Source organism: Micropterus salmoides, unplaced genomic scaffold (assembly GCF_014851395.1).
Source record: "Micropterus salmoides isolate LMB-PRFRI ecotype aquatic unplaced genomic scaffold, ASM1485139v1 Ms_hic_scaffold_16, whole genome shotgun sequence".
Taxonomy (NCBI): domain Eukaryota; kingdom Metazoa; phylum Chordata; class Actinopteri; order Centrarchiformes; family Centrarchidae; genus Micropterus; species Micropterus salmoides.
The window spans coordinates 29,620,264-29,638,958 of record NW_024040707.1 but is presented as its reverse complement, the minus strand read 5'-3'; the positions used below and the strand labels follow the sequence as shown (position 1 = coordinate 29,638,958).

Below are 18,695 nucleotides of genomic sequence, written 5' to 3'. Positions count from 1 at the left end.
AACAGGAGTCTCACAGGAAAATCGGGAGGGTTAGCAAGTATGAGCTCTGTGGTCTCCATGGTTACTTCAGTATCATAGCGTGCATACATCGTATTATTATTTTGCGGAAGTGGGTCTCTTTCAAAGGGTCACATTTAATAAAAAAAAAATGCGAAGAGTCAATCAAAAGAATCAGATCTAATTAATAAATTGGAATTGAGCATTAAGTCCTGCAGTTCCATATGTGGTCCACATAAGATTCCAGTCGGATTGTTTGAAATGCGACCTCAGTCTGGACAGTAAGATTAGAATTCATGTGACTCTGACGCTGCTCTAGAGAGACTGTCATCACAATGCTGTGCTAGCTTGAGCATTGATGAACACACATACTTGACAACTGCCGATTTTCACAGGAGACTCCCATTTTTCATTGCCCTGTCCTGGTTATTCTCTCAATTTCTCGTACTTCTCCCTATTTATGACAAATGTTCACCACTGTGTCTCCTTTTCATTGCCTTTATTACAGTTTCTGTCACTCTATGGTGCGTATAAGTGCTACAACTCTCTCTCTCTCTCTTTCTCTCTCTCTCTGTTGTTTCCACCTGGACATCCAGCATGCACGAGACACAGAACGCCAGAGTTTCAACAACTCTCATTTGATGGACAACAGCACTGCGTCGAGTCCTGGCACCTACTCTAACCCTAACCCCGCCCTAGCCCTAACCTGAAACCAACCCTAACCAACAGAGGCAACGAGTACTAACCAATTAAAGGTGGAGTTTTGGAAACTCTGGCAGGAAAATCCGTTAAGAAAATAATTTCAACAGTCAATCCAAAAAAAAAATCAGATCTAGGCAATAAATCGAAGTTGAACATTAAGCCATGAAGTTTGAATGTAGCTATAGTCTCATTATTGATTTCTGTTCACAGAAATAATCCTATATGCTTCCTGCAGTAAAAGGGGGTTAAAGCATTAATATTCCAGAGCAAAACTAGACACCAAACCATTGTACATAATCACTCCCTCATTCACTCGCTCACTACTGTACATCCTATTTACAGTAATAGATAGACACTCAGTTTACTCTATAGTAAGGTGTAAATGGAGGCAATCCTCAAGTTCATGGGGTGTAGTTTCGAATGACTGTAGTGACAAAACATTGCATTGTGGGTTAGCACAAAGTAGTCTGGACAAAAAAAAATGCTTACTCACAAGAGAAACATTTGAAATATTTTCTTCTTAAAGGTTCAGTGTGTAAGTTTTAGTGGCATCTAGTGGTGAGAGTTGCGAATTGCACCCCCCCTCCCCTATCCAAGAGAGCTGTATAGCTACGGTGCCTGAGACAGGACAAAAGATGTCCTCTGTGAGACAGCAGAGAGTTGCCAGTCAAGAAATCAGGTTTCTTTAGATAGATATATTAAGAAATTATATTTACTTAATTATTAAGTAAAAATATATGTTTTTATAAATTTTATTGTTATTTGTTCATTAACAAACAACAGCCACATCAAGAAATGAAATGTTACATGATGTCTCATTCTCCTGTAATACAGTATTTTACAACTTGGGAGGGTTGGCTCATCTGGACTAACATACCAAAGTAAATGACATTCACATCTCAGAAACACTATCATATCTAGTGCATCAAGTATGACCACTGAAAGATAACAGGAAAATGTAAGCCTCACTGTTTCTGCACCACAGTCCATTATAAACCACATAATACATGAAGTTTACACAGGCATTGTCAGGGGAGGATCAAGGCTCTTCTCGCTTTGCTTAATTAATTAGATAAACAATCTGCAAATCTTTTTAAAAAAAATACAACAGAAACACAAAGTAGCTTGTGGTAAAACAGTGCAACGTTTTTATTGGGCATTTAGCATGTAAAAGTACAAATTACATAATTGTGTGCACAATGGCGAGGCACTGTAAAAAAAAAAAAGGGTTTTTTTTTAATGCAACTTCTGAAAGTATTTATTATTGGTCACTTGACAGGCACACGGTCATGTTTTGAGTCATTATTAGCAGTAAAATAAATACATGTTTTCCACCAGGGCAGTATTCAACAGAAGTTTAGCTGCTGATCTGAGCTTCCCTGCTGTTACTGTTTTATTACCAATAATATTCATCAGCTGTTTGTCTCAAGAAGGTAAGGGCACATTTCTGTCCACTTAACAAAGCCATAACAGAGGCTTGAGAATAACTACAGTAAATCACAATCCAACAACATATTTTTTTTCCACAAGAGCAGGAAAAGTTTAGCTGGCTGATTGCTTCCATGCTGTAAACTAACGTTAGTTTTATTGCCAATTACTGATCAGCTGATTGTCTCGCTAACGTAAGCAGACAAGCCAAACCACAGCACTGGAGAACAACCAGGCTACATGAAATTAATCCAACAAGATAGGACACTGACAGGGGAAAAACACCACGGCTGTGATTATGGCCAGTTTCTAGCTAAAGCTATCAAACAACAGCTTTCATTTGCATTGCTAAAGTCTGACAAACTTAACTTTGTTACCTGTCAAGCAGAAAACAGCTGTCTGCATCTGTCCCGGTCTGGTTTCATGGTATAAAGATCCACAGGCTGTCGGCTCTCGTGCTAAATAACACGTGTGCTCGTTCATTTGTCCAAATGTCACTTCTCTTCTTACTTCTAATAAACCAGAAGACTACTCAGAGACTGTACTATTATACTATTATTATTATTATCATTTCCTCTTCTTCTTCTTCGGACGCATTTAATGTAGTGACGGGCATCTACACTGCCGGAACGCCGTGATGATGAAACGCGCTGTGTAGCGCTGTTTGTCCGTTGTCGGCTATTGTAGAAACATGACAACAAAATACTGTGACCTCCATAGAAGGTGGTGCCCGTGGTTATGTAGATAGAAATGGCTCATTCTAAGGTAATAAAAACATAATGGTTCATTATGTAAGGTCTTTATACACCACTGAAAACATAGTTATGGATCTTATATTGCATTTCTGTCTATAGATTCTCAGAAATATTACACACTGGACCTTTAAGCATTTCCCAGTCCTGGTAGTGTGGACAAAAGACTGCTGGGTTTCTTTCCTCCCACTCAGTTAACCACGTTCACATTCCAGCCCAGGTGTAAAGAATGTCTACTTAGATCGCTAACATGAACACCAGCAGAACTCTGGGTCCTGATGACCTGGATCAATAACCACTGCAGTACTTCATCTTGGCTTTGAGACGAGACAATGCAAGTTGATTCACACACTCACATGACTACATTTATGTGGCTTATTATCTTAACACGTGGTTTTCATTCCCTAGTGCAGACGAAGCTAAAAGCTTTAAAAGTTTAATATCTGTTTGCTCATTTTAAATCAGGTGGAATTTACAATCAATCACCCATTAAAATCAAGGACTGTCTAATTTGCCCTCTACTGCCTCAATGTGAACACAGCATTACTCTGGGGAGTGAATGCAGTCGATGGACGGCCCTTAAATAAGTAGCAAGGAAGGAGTGGTTGTGTGTGTGCACCCACTTGGTGTTGAGTATAAACATGCAGTGAAGAATATAGATATATGTAAGACATTAAAATAGTTTTGAACTATTAAACACTAATACACTAACTAACAAAACATTATTGTAGATAATGTAGATCATGTGTTGCTGTACATACTTTAAAACCAAATTATTAAATAAACTCAACGTGGATTAAATAAATGACCTGTAGCTTTTCGTTTGGTGTATAGACATCTCTACGTCTTCTGTCTGTTCAAGCCAATAAAACCCATGACTGGAACAGAATTTAGAGAAAGAAAGTTTGGTTTATATGAGGACTGTGTTTGTATTGTGTGACAGCTCCACACATACACACACACACACACACACACACACACACACACACACACACACACACACACACACACACACACACACACACACACACACACATATACTGTATTTAAACATACCATAGAAACTAAGCCAATACAGAGACATACAGATATTCTTCACCATTATTGTTCCACCCAAATAAAATAAAATATTCACTATTGTCAGCTGAGCTGGTAGTTATCCTCATATTTAACACCACCCTGCTTTTATTATTTTCACTCCTTTCCATCTCTCCCAAAGTATACTCAGGGAAAATAACAAATAACGATGTATTATTCAGCAGAAGCCAAATGCATACATACATCAGAAAGTCTCAAAACACAACCCCTTGTCTGGTATTAAACAGGTGTGTGTGTGTGTGTGTGTGTGTGTGTGTGTGTGTGTGCGTGTGTGTGTGTGTGTGTGTGTGTGGATATACAGTAGATGTGTGTGTGTAGATAATCAGTGTTTTGCCTGCAGGTTTCAGAGAGGTGTCTGTTGAGATAGAGAGAGGGACAGAGAGAGAAAGAGAGCGAGATGAAGAAGACAGGATTTGTCTTACAAGTATCAGTGGAAGCAGACGAGTGGAACAGAGAGTAAAGATGGGTAGAGAATTCCAGCAAAGCCCATTATCATCTCTTTATGTGTGTGTGGTGTAGAACGATAACAAGAATGTATATTTCTCAATCTATCTGTTAGCAAAATGCCTACAGTGTGTGTATATTTCACTAAGTATGCCTGTGTGTACATGCAGTATCAATACACACACGCACACACACAGTCAGTCTGTCAGGTTCTGCATGTTGTGGTTATGAATACCAAGCAAGAGTCAATGCCCCAGGGAAATGAAAGCACGAAAACCGAGTTATTTACAATGACCTCTCGCCCTGTGTGTGTGTTAGTGTGTATGTGTGTGTATGCACATAAATGTGTTCACCCTGGAGATATTTGATTACTCTCTGCGTTTGTGTGTGGATGTGTGTGTGTGTGTATCTGCATGTTACTACTGATGAGAGTAGCACCAAGAAACAGATAGAGATTTTGTCTTAACATTGTGAAGAGGCAAATGGAAGAGAAGGATGAGACTGAAAGTGAAGGAGAGAGAAAGAAGTATGAAGCGGTGAGAGCATCACTGAGTTATTTTTGGCTGGTCTATCAGTGAGCAAATGAGGGAGAGGTGAAATGAGAGAGACACGAAGAAGAATTGAGTCAAAAGAAAGAGGGAGGAGGAAGAAAAAGGGAGGCAGGAAAGAAGGCATAAAAAGAGAGGTGAAGAGAGGAAACCAACAATGGAGAGAGAAGAAGAAGAGGTGGAAGTGAGAAAGGAAGGGAGGAAAAGGAAAGAAAGAAACTGGCGGGATAAATCCAAGGAAGGACGTAAAGGTAAAGGTAAAATACAAAAAGAGGGAGCAGAGGAATATTAGAGAGAGGAGGGAAGAAGGAAAAGAGGGCAGCAGGAAGGAAAAGAGAAAAAAGCAAACGGGGACAAAAGGTGCAGAGGTAGAGATGAATAATTGTCGGTTAGACTGTGCAGAAAACTGTTATCTGTCCTGGCAAAGCCAAAAGTCATCTCCACCATCTACAGCTATTACTACCAGTTCATTGTCGCTGGGGGCAACCAGGCATATCACGGGGGTAACAAAAGAGATTGTCAGAGTAAAAATTGGGGAAGAGAAAGAAGGGGTTTGTGAGGGTAAAGGAGGAATAAAGCAGCTTGGCTTTCAACTCCTGACTCTCCAGTTCTGCTCCAAAATGAACCTTTTGCCTGTAGGAGATTTGCTGAAACCCTCCCTCCCAGCCAGCTTTGGACTCTACAAGGGGATAAATCAGGGCTTTACCCGGACCAGCCCAGACACCTTAACAACCAGCCACACCAGCACCAGACAAAAGACAAAAAGTACAGCTGGGGTAAAATGCTCAGGCCAACAGCATTTTTAGCTTCCCTGGGAAAAGCCTTCTCTCAACAATGGTTCAGAGAATAAAAGACTGATATACAACTGGTGAATAGAATTGAAGTGTAATATATGACTGGGGTACCAAATTATTTTCACAAAAGATTTTTTAGCTATCTTATATAACCTCAGTATATATAAAAGATTGTACTGAAAGACAGGGAACAAGTGAAGATTGGTGGAAAATCAATGTAAAAACTATATATGTATGTATAAACTGTCTTAGTAAGGTGTCGCTTCTTGTCATAATTCTCCATCTGTGTGGGACTCTAATGGAGGGATGAACACAATTCTTCCACAAGACATTCCCTCATTTGGTTTTTTATGGCAGTGGTGGTCGGAAGAGCTGTCTAACATGTTGCTCCAAACCCTCCCTTAGGTGTTACATTCGGGAGAGATGATTCACATAATTTTAATAATTTTCGGTTATTAGTTTATTCGGGTTTTCCTTTAATTTGTCACCATTTTGTAACATTTTCATACACATTCAATATACCAACATAGTATGTTCTTCAAAAACCACCCCTTGCACAAACAAAATACAAATTACATGAATATAAAGTAAATTCTGTATATCTAGTCTGCCCAGAGTCAAAAGAAGGACTCACAAATAAGGACTAATGTGCTTTTGGCGAATACATTTAAGACAAAGCACTTGTTGCCAGGATTACCTTTACTCTGACATCAAAGACTGGGGTTTACGTCTTTAGGCAAAGATCATGGTGTTGGTAAAATACTAAAGACAATATACCATCTTGTGAATCAAGGCAGTGTTGGGTTTTTAAACATGTCAACATTAACAAAGTGTTGTGAGATTTCAAAACATAACCACAAAACAGTAATCATGCTTTAGTTGCCAGTAGTGGTTATTGGAGGGAAAATAAATCCAAATACAGTGAATATTTTGCATTCAGTCCAATACAAATATTTCCTCATGAAATTGATGGGAAATGTAATCTGGCCAGCATTATGGTTGCTACGAAACACAAATTTGATTTAGTTGTATTTGAGACAGGTTTGATTCTTTCAAGTAATAAATACAGAAATAAATGCACCTGCACCAAATCCCTGAACAGCTCTGGAATGTTCAATATAGATTATAGCTGAATACCTGAAGTTGCACCACATCCTGTAAATATAAGATGGGGAGGTTCACATGCTCCTAGTACTGGGTCTGCCTGCCTGCAGTATGTTTGAGCAGACAGAGCAGCAGGTGTGGAGTACTGATGCCTTTCTCCTTTCACTGTGAGGACACAAGAGTGTGTCGGTGCTGATAAAGCCCTCTCTAAAGCACAGAGAGAGAGTGAAGAGTGGACTGATAGAGTAGGAGGCAGCGGGCCGTGCCTATGCCCAACTCTCAAGAACACGTGCACGCGCACACACAAAGACACACACGCATGCATGTGCACGCGCGCGCACACACACACACACACAAAATCAATCTCCATTGATCTCTCTCTCAAACCCCAGTCACCTCACTTCACACACACAGCCGCTCCACGTTTTTGTACATTACTTGTTGCAGTCCTTCAAGAAGAAAAAGAAGAAGAAAAAGTAAAATAGAACGAAAAACTCCATGTTCCACTAGAGTGGCCACAAAAGATGAGTTCTTCAGCACTTCTGTGGCTCTCTCTGGGAAAGGGAGTGTATTTACCACTCTGCTCCAAGTTCAATATTAGGAGAGCCAACATGGTGCACGTTCCCTAGCTGATTGTAGCGTGTACATGGCCATACACACTGTAACATGCACACACACATACACATAGTTGGCCAAATGTCTCCTGTCTCTCTGAACCAGAACCTGCTTCTGCTGGCTGTTTCTCGCCCTCTTTCTCTCTCTGCCTATGAGTTCTTTCTTTTCTAAACTGACCACTTTTTTTTCTTCTCGCCTTGCGTTGTTATCAGGCACTCCTGCTGGGCCAATTTAAACGCGCCTTCTCCTTTTAATTTCGATAATATCAGAGGCCATTATCTGCTCACCGCCTGTCCGCTTGACCACTAGAAATGTAACCCCACACATCCTAATTCATCCATCTAGAACAAAAGGAAGATAATGAGAGAGCTGGTCTGAACCATTAAGGTTATGTGAATATTAGAGCGGAGCACTGGGGGCAACTTTGTGCCCACGCCTCAACGACGTGTGGGTCGTTTTGTCCTGCCCTCAGGAGGAAACTTCCACTGTTACCTTGGCACATAACTGTTGTAATAGCCAGTTTAGTGTTATGAGTGAGGTGCTAAATGAGTGTAGTTAAATGGGATTTTTCCACTGTTATGCCAAAGTGAGTTAACCTGTGCAGTTAGAAGAGTGGGAATGTATGGGCATCTGTCAGTAGGGGAGAACTGGGAACACAGAGGCATTGCTACAATGATGTTGGACAGAATTCAGGTTGTAAACAAGCCACTTTATTTGGCATTACAAGTGGGCAATATGTTGGTAGAAAACTGTGTGCATACAACTACAGTGAGAAAAGAGGGCCAAAGTTCAATTTAATTCAATTCAATTCAGTTTTATTTATATAGCGGCAAATCATCACAGAATCTTAGGGTACTTTCATGTACAGCAGGTGTAGACCGTACTTTTTATAATTTACCCTCAGAAGGGAACTTACAAACAGGAAGTTTGTCTGTAAAATGTGAGAGATGTTTGTACAGTTTGTGTTCTAATTTTACTGTTCATCTTCTTTCCTCATTCAAATAAATTAAGCTAACCTGCAGGCTTGTTTGAAACCTGTCTGATCATATGGCTTCTCACACATCCTGCTTCATTCAACTTTGTTTTTGCATTGTTGCTAATGTCAAATGTCAACAATTAACTTGGTATTACTGATGGGAACAATGGCCCAAAACTGTGAAATAAGACCTAGGTTGTATGAAACTGAAACTTCAAAATTACATAGTCTAGCTTTACGTAAGCAGAAAGATGCTTAAATTGAAAAATGTAGAGGTGTCAGCATCTAACAGATGTCAGGGACCTGTTGGTTGATGCTCCCCTCGTGTTTGCAAAAAACATACCCGACTTGTACTTTGTGCTAACAACATGCTCCATATAACTCCAGTCCCTTTTAAGGGGATAATCTGTAAGAAAAAAACTTCTTTTGTGGCTGCACTCCTGAGTGCCAGATAAGACTCCCGAGTTGATTTGAATTGGACATGACGGCTTCTCAGAACGGTAGCCAATTCACTTACCCCAATGAAAACCCACCATTCAAATCAAATGAGTCAAACGAGGCTTTGCACAAAAGCACCAATCCAACCGCCTACACTATTCTTAAAGTTAAAAGCACTCTCATTCCCACAACTCTCTCTCTTCCCATGCTGTCTCCTGCTTTTCCTCCTTCCTATCTTTCCCTCTCTCTTCCTCCATCAGCCCTGACAACTCCATAATCTCAGCCAGAGTGACCTGTTCAGACCCTCTGTACTGGCTGAATTTATTGGAGGCAGAAAGAGAATGAGAACCTGTCACTCTGCTTCCCCTGACCTCCTAACACCCTCTCCCTCTTTCACACAGATACACACCATGGCAGACATGCACGTATACCCTCCTCCATTCTGTTACCTACACCTACAGTACCTGTATGAACATACACATGAAAATATCCTTCAATGTTGATGAATCTCAAACCACAGCCTTTCATCTCGCTATAACACTACTTCCTTTGAATGTTTAGACCTCTGCCCTTCTACACACTGTCTATTGACAAAAGTAACTGTGCTGTGTGTCCGAGCTTTCAACGAGGTTGTTGCAATAAAAACCTATAGATGACATCCAGCTGTTTGTTACACACTCGACTGTCACTGCTTGCAACACGCAATGCAACAAAAACAGGTCCTCCAATCAAAAGAATGTCTTTAACCTTTGCAAGTGTGACTTACACTTTCCACCTTTTTCACAGCGTTTACCATATTTCAGCAGTTACTGTATTTTTGCCCAAGGTAATCAAAAGAAAGATCTGAGGCCTTCCCAGAAAAAAACAAACTATGTGCCTACATCATGTCTTAGGGGATATTACATGGCTCGCATTGGAATGTAAATTATTTAGACTTTACAGCAGGATGAGTGAATGCAGTTCATTGTAAATGATCCTTACTGAAGTGGTGATCATGTCGGAGACTCTAAGGCAGGGGTCGGCAAATAAGTCTGGCATCAGGCCAATTTTTTTCAAGCCGTTACATGACTGGCCAGAACATCGTCAAGCTTGTGTGCACGTTTTGTTCAGTCGGTGGTGTGTGTGATTCCCGTTGGAAGGTTTGAATGATCGATCTTGGTGTTGGATTGGATTGGATAGGAGTCTTGGTGTTGTATTGGAAAGTGCATTTAAATTTGATAAACAGATATCCGCCACTGTTAGATCCTGCCTTTTCCAGTTTAGAACTATAGCCAAGGTAAAGACCTATCTCCCTCCTAAAGATATAGAGAGGGTGATTTATAACTTTATAACTTCCCGCCTTGACTATTGTAACTCCTTATATGTGGGCTTCGACAAGTCATCTATTCTATTCGCCTGCAGTTAGTCCAAAATGCTGCTGCCCGCCTCCTGACAGGAAAGAAGAAGAGGGACCACATCACACCTGTGTTGCGCTCCCTCCACTGGCTTCCTGTTCATTACAGGATTGATTTTAAAATCTTACTTTTAACTTTTAAATGCCTTAATGGATTGGCTCCATTGTACTTATCGGAGCTTCGTCACGTTCATACTGCAGCTAGAGTGCTGAGATCTGCCAATCTCCTCCTCCTGGATGTACCCAGAAGCAGACTTAAAACCAGAGGCGATCGAGCCTTTAGTGTAGCTGCCCCTAACATTCTTTTGCTGGGTGACAGACCCACACATTAAGGAATTTGAATGGTATTTTAATACGTGTAAGTTATGTTTGCTTGTATAATCATGAAGGATATAAAGTCATATATTGGAGTGCATTTATCTTTTTCTCACATCATCATTTCTTTTACATTTGAATATTTGTGCACTGATTACATTTTAAATCTCAATGAAGAGGTACTGCTTTGTCCAAACTAAATAGAGGTCAAAGAATAGAAAATGCAGCAGGTTGATAAAAAAGCTGTTTCCCCTTTGTTAAACAAATTTTTCAAAGACAACTGTGTTATACGCTTCTGTATATTATTTACCTTCTAACAGTACTTTGTAAATATACTATACACTGTACAAATTCCAGAGCACACAAGTTAGACTCCAAAGAGCTGTGTTCTTTGAAAAGGAAATTTAATGGTTACATAAAAAGTTGACATAAAAATTGCCTTACTATTAGCACCAATTATATTGGTCTGTTTAAATGCAGGCAATGGAAAGAATGGATACACAGCATTTGACTCATTGTTGCAGATGTGATGTGATAAGAGAGAAGTCTCTGTTCTGGTGGTGAGCTAGTACTTATTATCAGCAATACTATCATTAGCATCATCATTTTTTTTTTTTTTTTTTACTTTTTTTTTTGCCAGTGACTGCCTGCTGTTGTTGCCAGTGATAATTATAGTGCTTCTGATGGCCTTAACCCTCCATAAACCATCATTACAGCACTCACACTACTTTCTGTCCTGGACTTAATCTACTCCTGCATTCTGTTCACCCATTCACTCACTCAGTCACTCACTCGCTCTTCTTACATTCCTCTCATTCTCTAAATGTTTCATAGCTCATTCCCTCTTTGAACATTATTGCCTCCCTCTCCAGATGCTTCTCCATTGTACTCTCTGTTCCTCCTGTCCTCTCTCTGTCCTGTATATATTTTATTTCCTCTCTACCAGTGGTGAGCAGTCACCAGGCTTGTTATTAGTGCTAGGTTCATGCCCGCACTGTAATCAGACCCCTGGAATTAGCAGTGGGCCCCCACTAGCAGGCAGGCACGACGCTGACAAAACACTATAGTTATTGAGGCTGCTGCAATGTTGCTGCTTTGGCAGGAATCCGCTGCTCCCCTCAGAGCTCTGGATCTTCATAGGCTTTGTTAAAGAGAAGCAATGAGAGGTACAGCAGGAGTATAGGCACTCACCAAGGGCTAAGGGATAAAATACACACTGGATGGCTACCGATGGGAGCAGTGAGTGGCACACTTTTTGTTTGTGAGGGTGCAGGTGGCGCTTAAGCACTGGGAGCGAGGCCATTTTGAAAAGACAATAGATTGGACATAATGGGGACGTGTTTTATTATTGGGGGATAAAGATAGGAAGGCAAAGCCTGTTGTATCAGGACAGGGTGTAATAGAAATCCATTTACTTGACAATAACAAGCAATTTAATGTCACCCAGAGACTTGCAGCTTTGTGTATGGCTGACTCTCACAGCGCGTTAATGGAGAGTGTTGGTCTCGGGTCAGATTACTTTCTGAAATACTGTAGATTCAGTGGACTTTCTGGGATTCATCTTCTTTTGAAGTGTAGTGATCTCATAAATACAGCACAGGCGATGGACATGTCAAATCTGCTTAACCTCTGTTGTCTTCAAATGTGAAAATGCACGAACTTAGTTCCTTTTAACTACGAGCAAACAAAGTATTCTAATGTCCAACTTTAAATTCAGTCCTTTACTTTCCATCTTAACCAGTGATAAAATCTCATACAATAATCAAAAAATTGTAGGATTTTTCCATGGGCCCGGGTTTTTCCGCTTTAGCCACGCCACGCTAAGCCATGATGACAAGCGTTTCCACTACAGCCTCACAGCAGGGGATAGCTGCCCCGGGCTGCGCTGTTGTGGCTGTAACGGTTTCCTCAGGTAAACAACTCTACCTTGCTGTGCTGTGCAGTGAAAAACACTAGCACTGTGCTGTTGCAACTCAACTGGCAACACAACATTGCTCGGGGTGACTACCTCCCTTACTATGGAAAATTGTTTAAAACAAGAAGAGTTTTCAGACTCAAAATGAGATTGGGTTGTTAAAATGAATATCTTTTGCCAGTGTCTCTAAGAGTTGTTGGTTGGTAAGTTGGCAGGAAATGTTACTTACAGCAGGGTCCCTTGCGCAGCACCTTAATGCGTCGCTGTGTGTTGCACTGGGCTTTCTCAAGCTCACACTCATTGGAGTAGGTGGAGGAATCCGAGCCACAAACAGGCGCCACCAAGGATGGACAATCCACTCTCTTGCAAAAACACTCAGCTTTGGCCGGGTCAGTCGGGTCACGTTCACATACAGCGCCAAAGCCACACAACATTCCTCTGCAGCCTGCCAGAAAGGAAGAGAAAAAGGAGGAGGTGTTAGGATTAATAAGAACATCTGATCAGAATATTGCTTTCTCTTACAATTTCACGTTCAGTTACAGTAGCTCAAAGCTGTCTTACCACAAACCTGCACAATGCATAGTTCAATTAAACAAGTGTGATCCTGCTGTTCTATTTATCATACATGAACTGATGATGCGCGCACAGAATCAAACCAACTTCTTAGAGAGTTTTTCATAGGAGAATAGAAATAAAGTTTATGTTTTAACAGTCGACAGGCATGTCTGAACAGATTCATCTCAATATGCGTTAGCCATTGGGGTCTTTGTGTGGAACTCTACACAGTTCAGCAACACAAAAGCGTCAGGGATTAAATGTGATCCTGGTGTAAAGCAAACAGATGCTCTCAATTCATTCAGGGAGAATCTGTCCACCCATGCAGAGAAAGCACAGTGTGTTGTTGGGAGTGCTGAGTCTATGGAAGAATCTATTACAGAATTTTGAAAAGCTTCAATGTTAATAAAAAGTCAGCAACAACATTAAAATCAATCTACAGGCAGCAGGTTGATACATGGTCTTGTGGACAACCTCTGAAGAGGCTGCAGTCTTTGAAACATCAATGATCTATCTACAACATGGAGGGACGGCAACACAAACCAAGGTTAGCCAAACATTTCAAGACTTTGATCCTAAACTTCCCACTGACTCTCAGCTTTGATCAAGTGTGAAACAGCAAACTGTAAACTTTGTCAGCAGTGCAAAGCAAACAGAGAGAACCTGTGTGCATATGTGCTAGTGTTGTGTTTACACAACATCAACTTAGTGAGTAATTGACCTGTATTGTGGCAGCTACAGCTGCTGTGGCTCTGCGCCCACTTTGAGGGCTGTTTGGCAGCCAGCTGGCATGACGTCCTTGCCTCAGCGCTGGGGGGCGTTAAAAGAGATGCCAACCTCTCACAGGTAGCCAACCTGACTGTAAATCAATGGACGAAAGCACATAAAAATCCACCTTAAAAAAAAGGCCTCTTGGTTGGAGGGGCGAACAACCAGTGTCACTGCCGGGTATATACATGTCACACACTCACACACACGTGCACACACTCAGCTATTTCTTATCACTGGCTCCCAGGCCAGGACTAAACGCAAGGCGGCGTGTCCACTTGGACTCGCTGGCAGGTGGCTTTTGCAGCACTGGACAGACAGACGGACAGTCTGATAGACATGCACACACATACACACAAACTCTTTGAGTGCAGCATAGACAACTGGTCCAGCATCTGCCCAAGGAATCTCATTCTGTCTTTCCCCCTCACACCGAAGCACAGTGTGTGAATGTGTGTGTATGGAGTGACAGGCGAGGAGGCTGTTTTTGACTTGCCCACTGTTCCCTGTAGGAGACCGCCTGACAGCTACCTGAGCTCACTCTCTTTTGTACCAGGGGAAAAAGAAGCGAGTGTGTGTATGTGCAAAGCTATCCATGGATGCATCTGTATTCCTGACAGTGTGTGTGTGTCTGAGAAGTGTAGGCATTAGGTGTCTCACACACACAGGCATGCACACAAACACACACACACACACACACACACAAGCAGCCAGGTGCTAGGTGCTAGCATGAAGGCCTTGTCATGACTGGCCCACTGCTCTGCCATCACTTCACACCATTCGTATGTGTGTGTTTGTACATGTGAATGTCAGCGGGTGGCTTGGAGGCAAAGTCATGCGAGCAGAGTGACAAGAGGTGAAATTCAATAGAACTGTGTCAGATTTGTACAAGAGAGAGGGAGGGTGTCTGGTAGTATGACCAGAGACTGAGACTGATGTTGCTGGTGACCAAACAATTATCTCTGTGTTTTAGATGTATCAGCAGTTTCTTAACACCAATATAATTCAGTCATGAAGCAATTCCTATTCATAGTGTTATTAAAATAACTCACACTATAAATACAATGAAAACACCACCTGGTGAGAAACACCAGCAGAAGTTTGTAACCAGATCTATTCTGTGATGTTTTCCTATAAGAAAATCTTACTCTAGCCTCGAGCTTAGCTGACTGACAAAAGACTGACACCGGAGCTGAGGGTTCTGTCAAAGTGAGACTTCAGGTGCAGGCTCTGGACAGAGTGTACAAACTGCATACTTATGTACTGGGAGTTCTCTGCTGTGAGAAATCCTCCAGGTACTTGAAAAAAGAAATATTTGATACTTCTGATTGCTTCAGAACAGATAGTCGTAAATATGAATGCCGTTATCTGCATGACTGAAAACAAAAGTACACCTCAGACAAAAACTTCGTCAACAATATATTTGCAGAGTACTGGCCCTGACCGTGTTTGATTGACTGGTGATCTCTGAAGCGTATACACAATAATTAAAACAACAAGGATCCTGTGGAATTACTTCACTAAGACAAAAAATGTGCTAAATCTAATCTTCAGCCACTAGTAGGAACACACACAACTGTGGTGTTGTGTGTCAAGCATTTACACACGTGGTCACCTATTTACACGTTACCCCCATACACCTACTACAAGTACCTAGCAGAGCTACAGCAGGAGATGTTACACACAGGTCCTTACTTTGTCCACTCTAGGTGATATTGGGATGAGTAAAGTAACTGGTTCTTATTATTATTGGTTAGTATTATTGGTTCTTCTTATTATAAACACATCTGGCTACAATGCAGTACAGTTCATCAACACCACACCTTCCAAAATGACCACGAAGTTGAATCAACCTCTCTCTAAAACTGTTTGCACATTAGTTTCGCTAGTTGTACCCAATAAAATGGCACTACTGGTTCAAGTTTAAATCTATGTAATTTTGAGAAACGTTCTGAGTTTTATAACCATTTCTTCTGTAATAAATGCGCACAGCCAAGTTTTTCTATGTCCCAGGGTGTCACATGTCCTACAAGTGTTGGCAAAGCACCCGGGGCTTGATTTACCCCAGTTGGTTGATGGGGATTAGAAGTCTTAGAGGCTCCTACAATTGAACATTTACAGTGAACCAATAAACACTGGGGATTATATGTGACGATTAGCATTTCTTAGGCTATATAGATTCCCAAAGTGCCAATTGTCCCTTACATGATTACAATTTAAAGAAAGGCTCCAGCATTGAGACAGTAAGTTTAAGTTTTTTTTCTCACAGCTGTCTAAACTTTGAAAGGTACTCATATGTATTTTTATGTACTTATATTAAGAGTATTCAAGTCACTTTGCTCTGAAGTAGGTACATTACCATCAGATAAGTTTATCCATAATCATAAGTGATATAAAAACAAAAAAACTGTTCAGCATGGCTATACATAAGACATCAAAATTAAAGCTTTACACTCTATCGCTAGAACTCCATACAGATGTTTCCAGATTACAATGCTGTTCCACTCAGTCTGGGACTAATAGGCATGACCTTTGAAGATTCTTTCCTCTTTTTCTCTCACTTGATAACAAAAGTATTGGGGATTTTCAATGTGGATTGTGTGTGTGTGTGTGTGTGTGTGTGTGTGTGTGTGTGTGTGTGTGTATGCGTGTGTGTGTGTGTAAGCAACAAAGTCTGCTCTGATAGTGTGTCCAAACAAGAAAGAAGCTTCTAGCTGAGCTGAGGCAGATGACAGGGGACATTATAAAAAACAAATGCCTTTCCCAATATGGAGTGCTTGGCTGCACTGCCCTGTTTTTATACTTGCTCACTACTGACAGCAGCTGTGCAATATCTCAAAAGGATGAAAGTTAATCTTATATTTTGTTTTAATACTGTAAAACTGTCGAAATACAACAACAGAAACTATTGCAACCACTTACCCCAGGTCCGTTATTCAGACTTGTTAGAGACACCTTTGCAGGTACTGTACTGTTTAAAACAGTTCTTGCAAAGGCCTTTTGTGTACAGAACTGAGCGAGCACACTTAAACTTAATTTCCAGCATGAATGTAAGCTTTCTTTGCAATTCTTTGTGCAGAGATTTCTACTTTCTGAGTGCAATAAGTGTGTCTAAATGTGTGGGTGAACGCTCGCCAATCCATATACGTGTGTAAGGTAATCATCGTCCCTGCAGCGTAACAAGCTTCACTGCCATGCTAGTTTTTTTTCTATTGGAGACTGAGGAAGAAAATCACATTGGGGAGAAAAGACAGCATGTCCAGTTTGCGTTTGTCGAGGCAAACGTCTTGTCCAGGTAACACTTCATCCCGTGTTTGGACGGCTCATCCATTAAATATGTCACGGTGTCTGAGCTTAAAGGATGCTCTCAATGCGTCGGTGGGTTCTGAAAGTAAAGGGATTGCACTGCCGTGATTAAAGCCACGGTGAAAAATTGTCATGGTTTACAAGTTGAAAGAAAGTGTAGTATAGTGGCAATTTTACACCGTTTCTACTGCCAGTTTTGATGCTGCTGGATGCTGGACTACGACTACGCTTTTCAGTTTATTTCTTCAGTGGATCAAAGCACATGCCATTGTGCAAATAAATACATTCTTTACTGGACCATGTAGAGTCAACACTGTCAGCACGGTGGAGCCCATTGCTTTCCAATTCAATGCCAGTTTTAAAATAGTATTTAATTGCATTCATGTTGGATAACCATACACATTTCCTCATATAATCTATCATCTGTGCAACATTTTGTGCTTGTTTCTTGCTTTTTAACATAGATTCAGACAGACACAGATTCAATAAATATGCCCCAAAACCAGTAGTTCCTATTTCTTCTGAGATTGTTTCTGCTCTCTGAAGAAAATGTCCCCATAGCCTCTGTTTGTGGTGAAATCTCAGTCTCAGTTTCATTGTTTTGCTGCCTTGTTGCACTTACCTCAAACAAAGTGAAAAGGGGAAAAATGGACTGTCGTGGCAAGCATGAATACATTCAGACCCAATAAGGCTTGACAGAATCGCCCAGACAAACTCAAAATGGCTACTTTAGGGGAACAATATTCTCTGCATGGGGGGATACCTGTCCGGTTTTTGAATTATTTCACAGCAGTCCGGTTTGCTTCAGCTGCAGAGGAAAGGAGACGAGTAGAGGGAAGGAAAGGAAAGGTGTGTATGAATAATTAACAGTCCTGAACTTTACATGGGTGACAAGAATAGCGACTGAATTACCGAGATGGCTCGGGCAGTGATGCACAAATGGCAAACGTGTTGAATAACCCTTTCAGGTTAAGCCAATTGTGCCATGATCAGATTAAATCTGCAAATGGTGGCTTCAGCATTGATTAATGACCTACTGACTGTCAGGAATCAGGAAACGGAAGTTGATGGAGGGAGATACAGCTCGGTGGCTTCGAAGCGACATCGCATTAATGTTGAATGAGTCTAAATTCATTACGCTCTAGCACTCCTGGGGGACATCTTCCACTTACTTCCTAATAAAGGAAGCCTTTCTTTCAGCTGACACTAAGTAATACAGATGTGCTCCTTGGCCAGCCAGCTTTTAACAGTCCTCTCATCTCTCTGTCTCTCTCTCCTTCTTCTTTATAAGAAGGCTTTAGTCTCTCTATCAGGGTAGCTCTGCTAGAAGACCTTTGCTGTGAGGGGACAGGTTGCTATGGCAACAGCCAGTGATGCAATCGACACAGAGCAGCTTGCCTCATCAAGATGGGATTGGAAACTTTCCGTCATGCACACATGTGGTTTATGCGTATATGTACACACACGTGCTATATAAGTTCACTGCCCCTATATCAGCCTCCAAGTACTTTTTAAAGTTAGTGTTGAGTTTTCATTTGCTGTGACTG

The 18,695-nt window shown here is 41.1% G+C and overlaps 1 protein-coding gene across 4 annotated transcripts in view; it reads right to left on the bottom strand.

Annotated features, from left to right (window-relative positions):
• Positions 1-18,695, bottom strand: part of agrn (agrin) — a 261,254-nt gene that overhangs the window by 99,355 nt on the left and 143,204 nt on the right. For all 4 annotated transcript variants that reach the window (XM_038723324.1, XM_038723325.1, XM_038723326.1 and 1 more), the window contains one exon: positions 12,749-12,964. In XM_038723324.1, the coding sequence (XP_038579252.1) occupies positions 12,749-12,964 (216 nt within the window). The remainder of the gene's footprint in view (positions 1-12,748; positions 12,965-18,695) is intronic.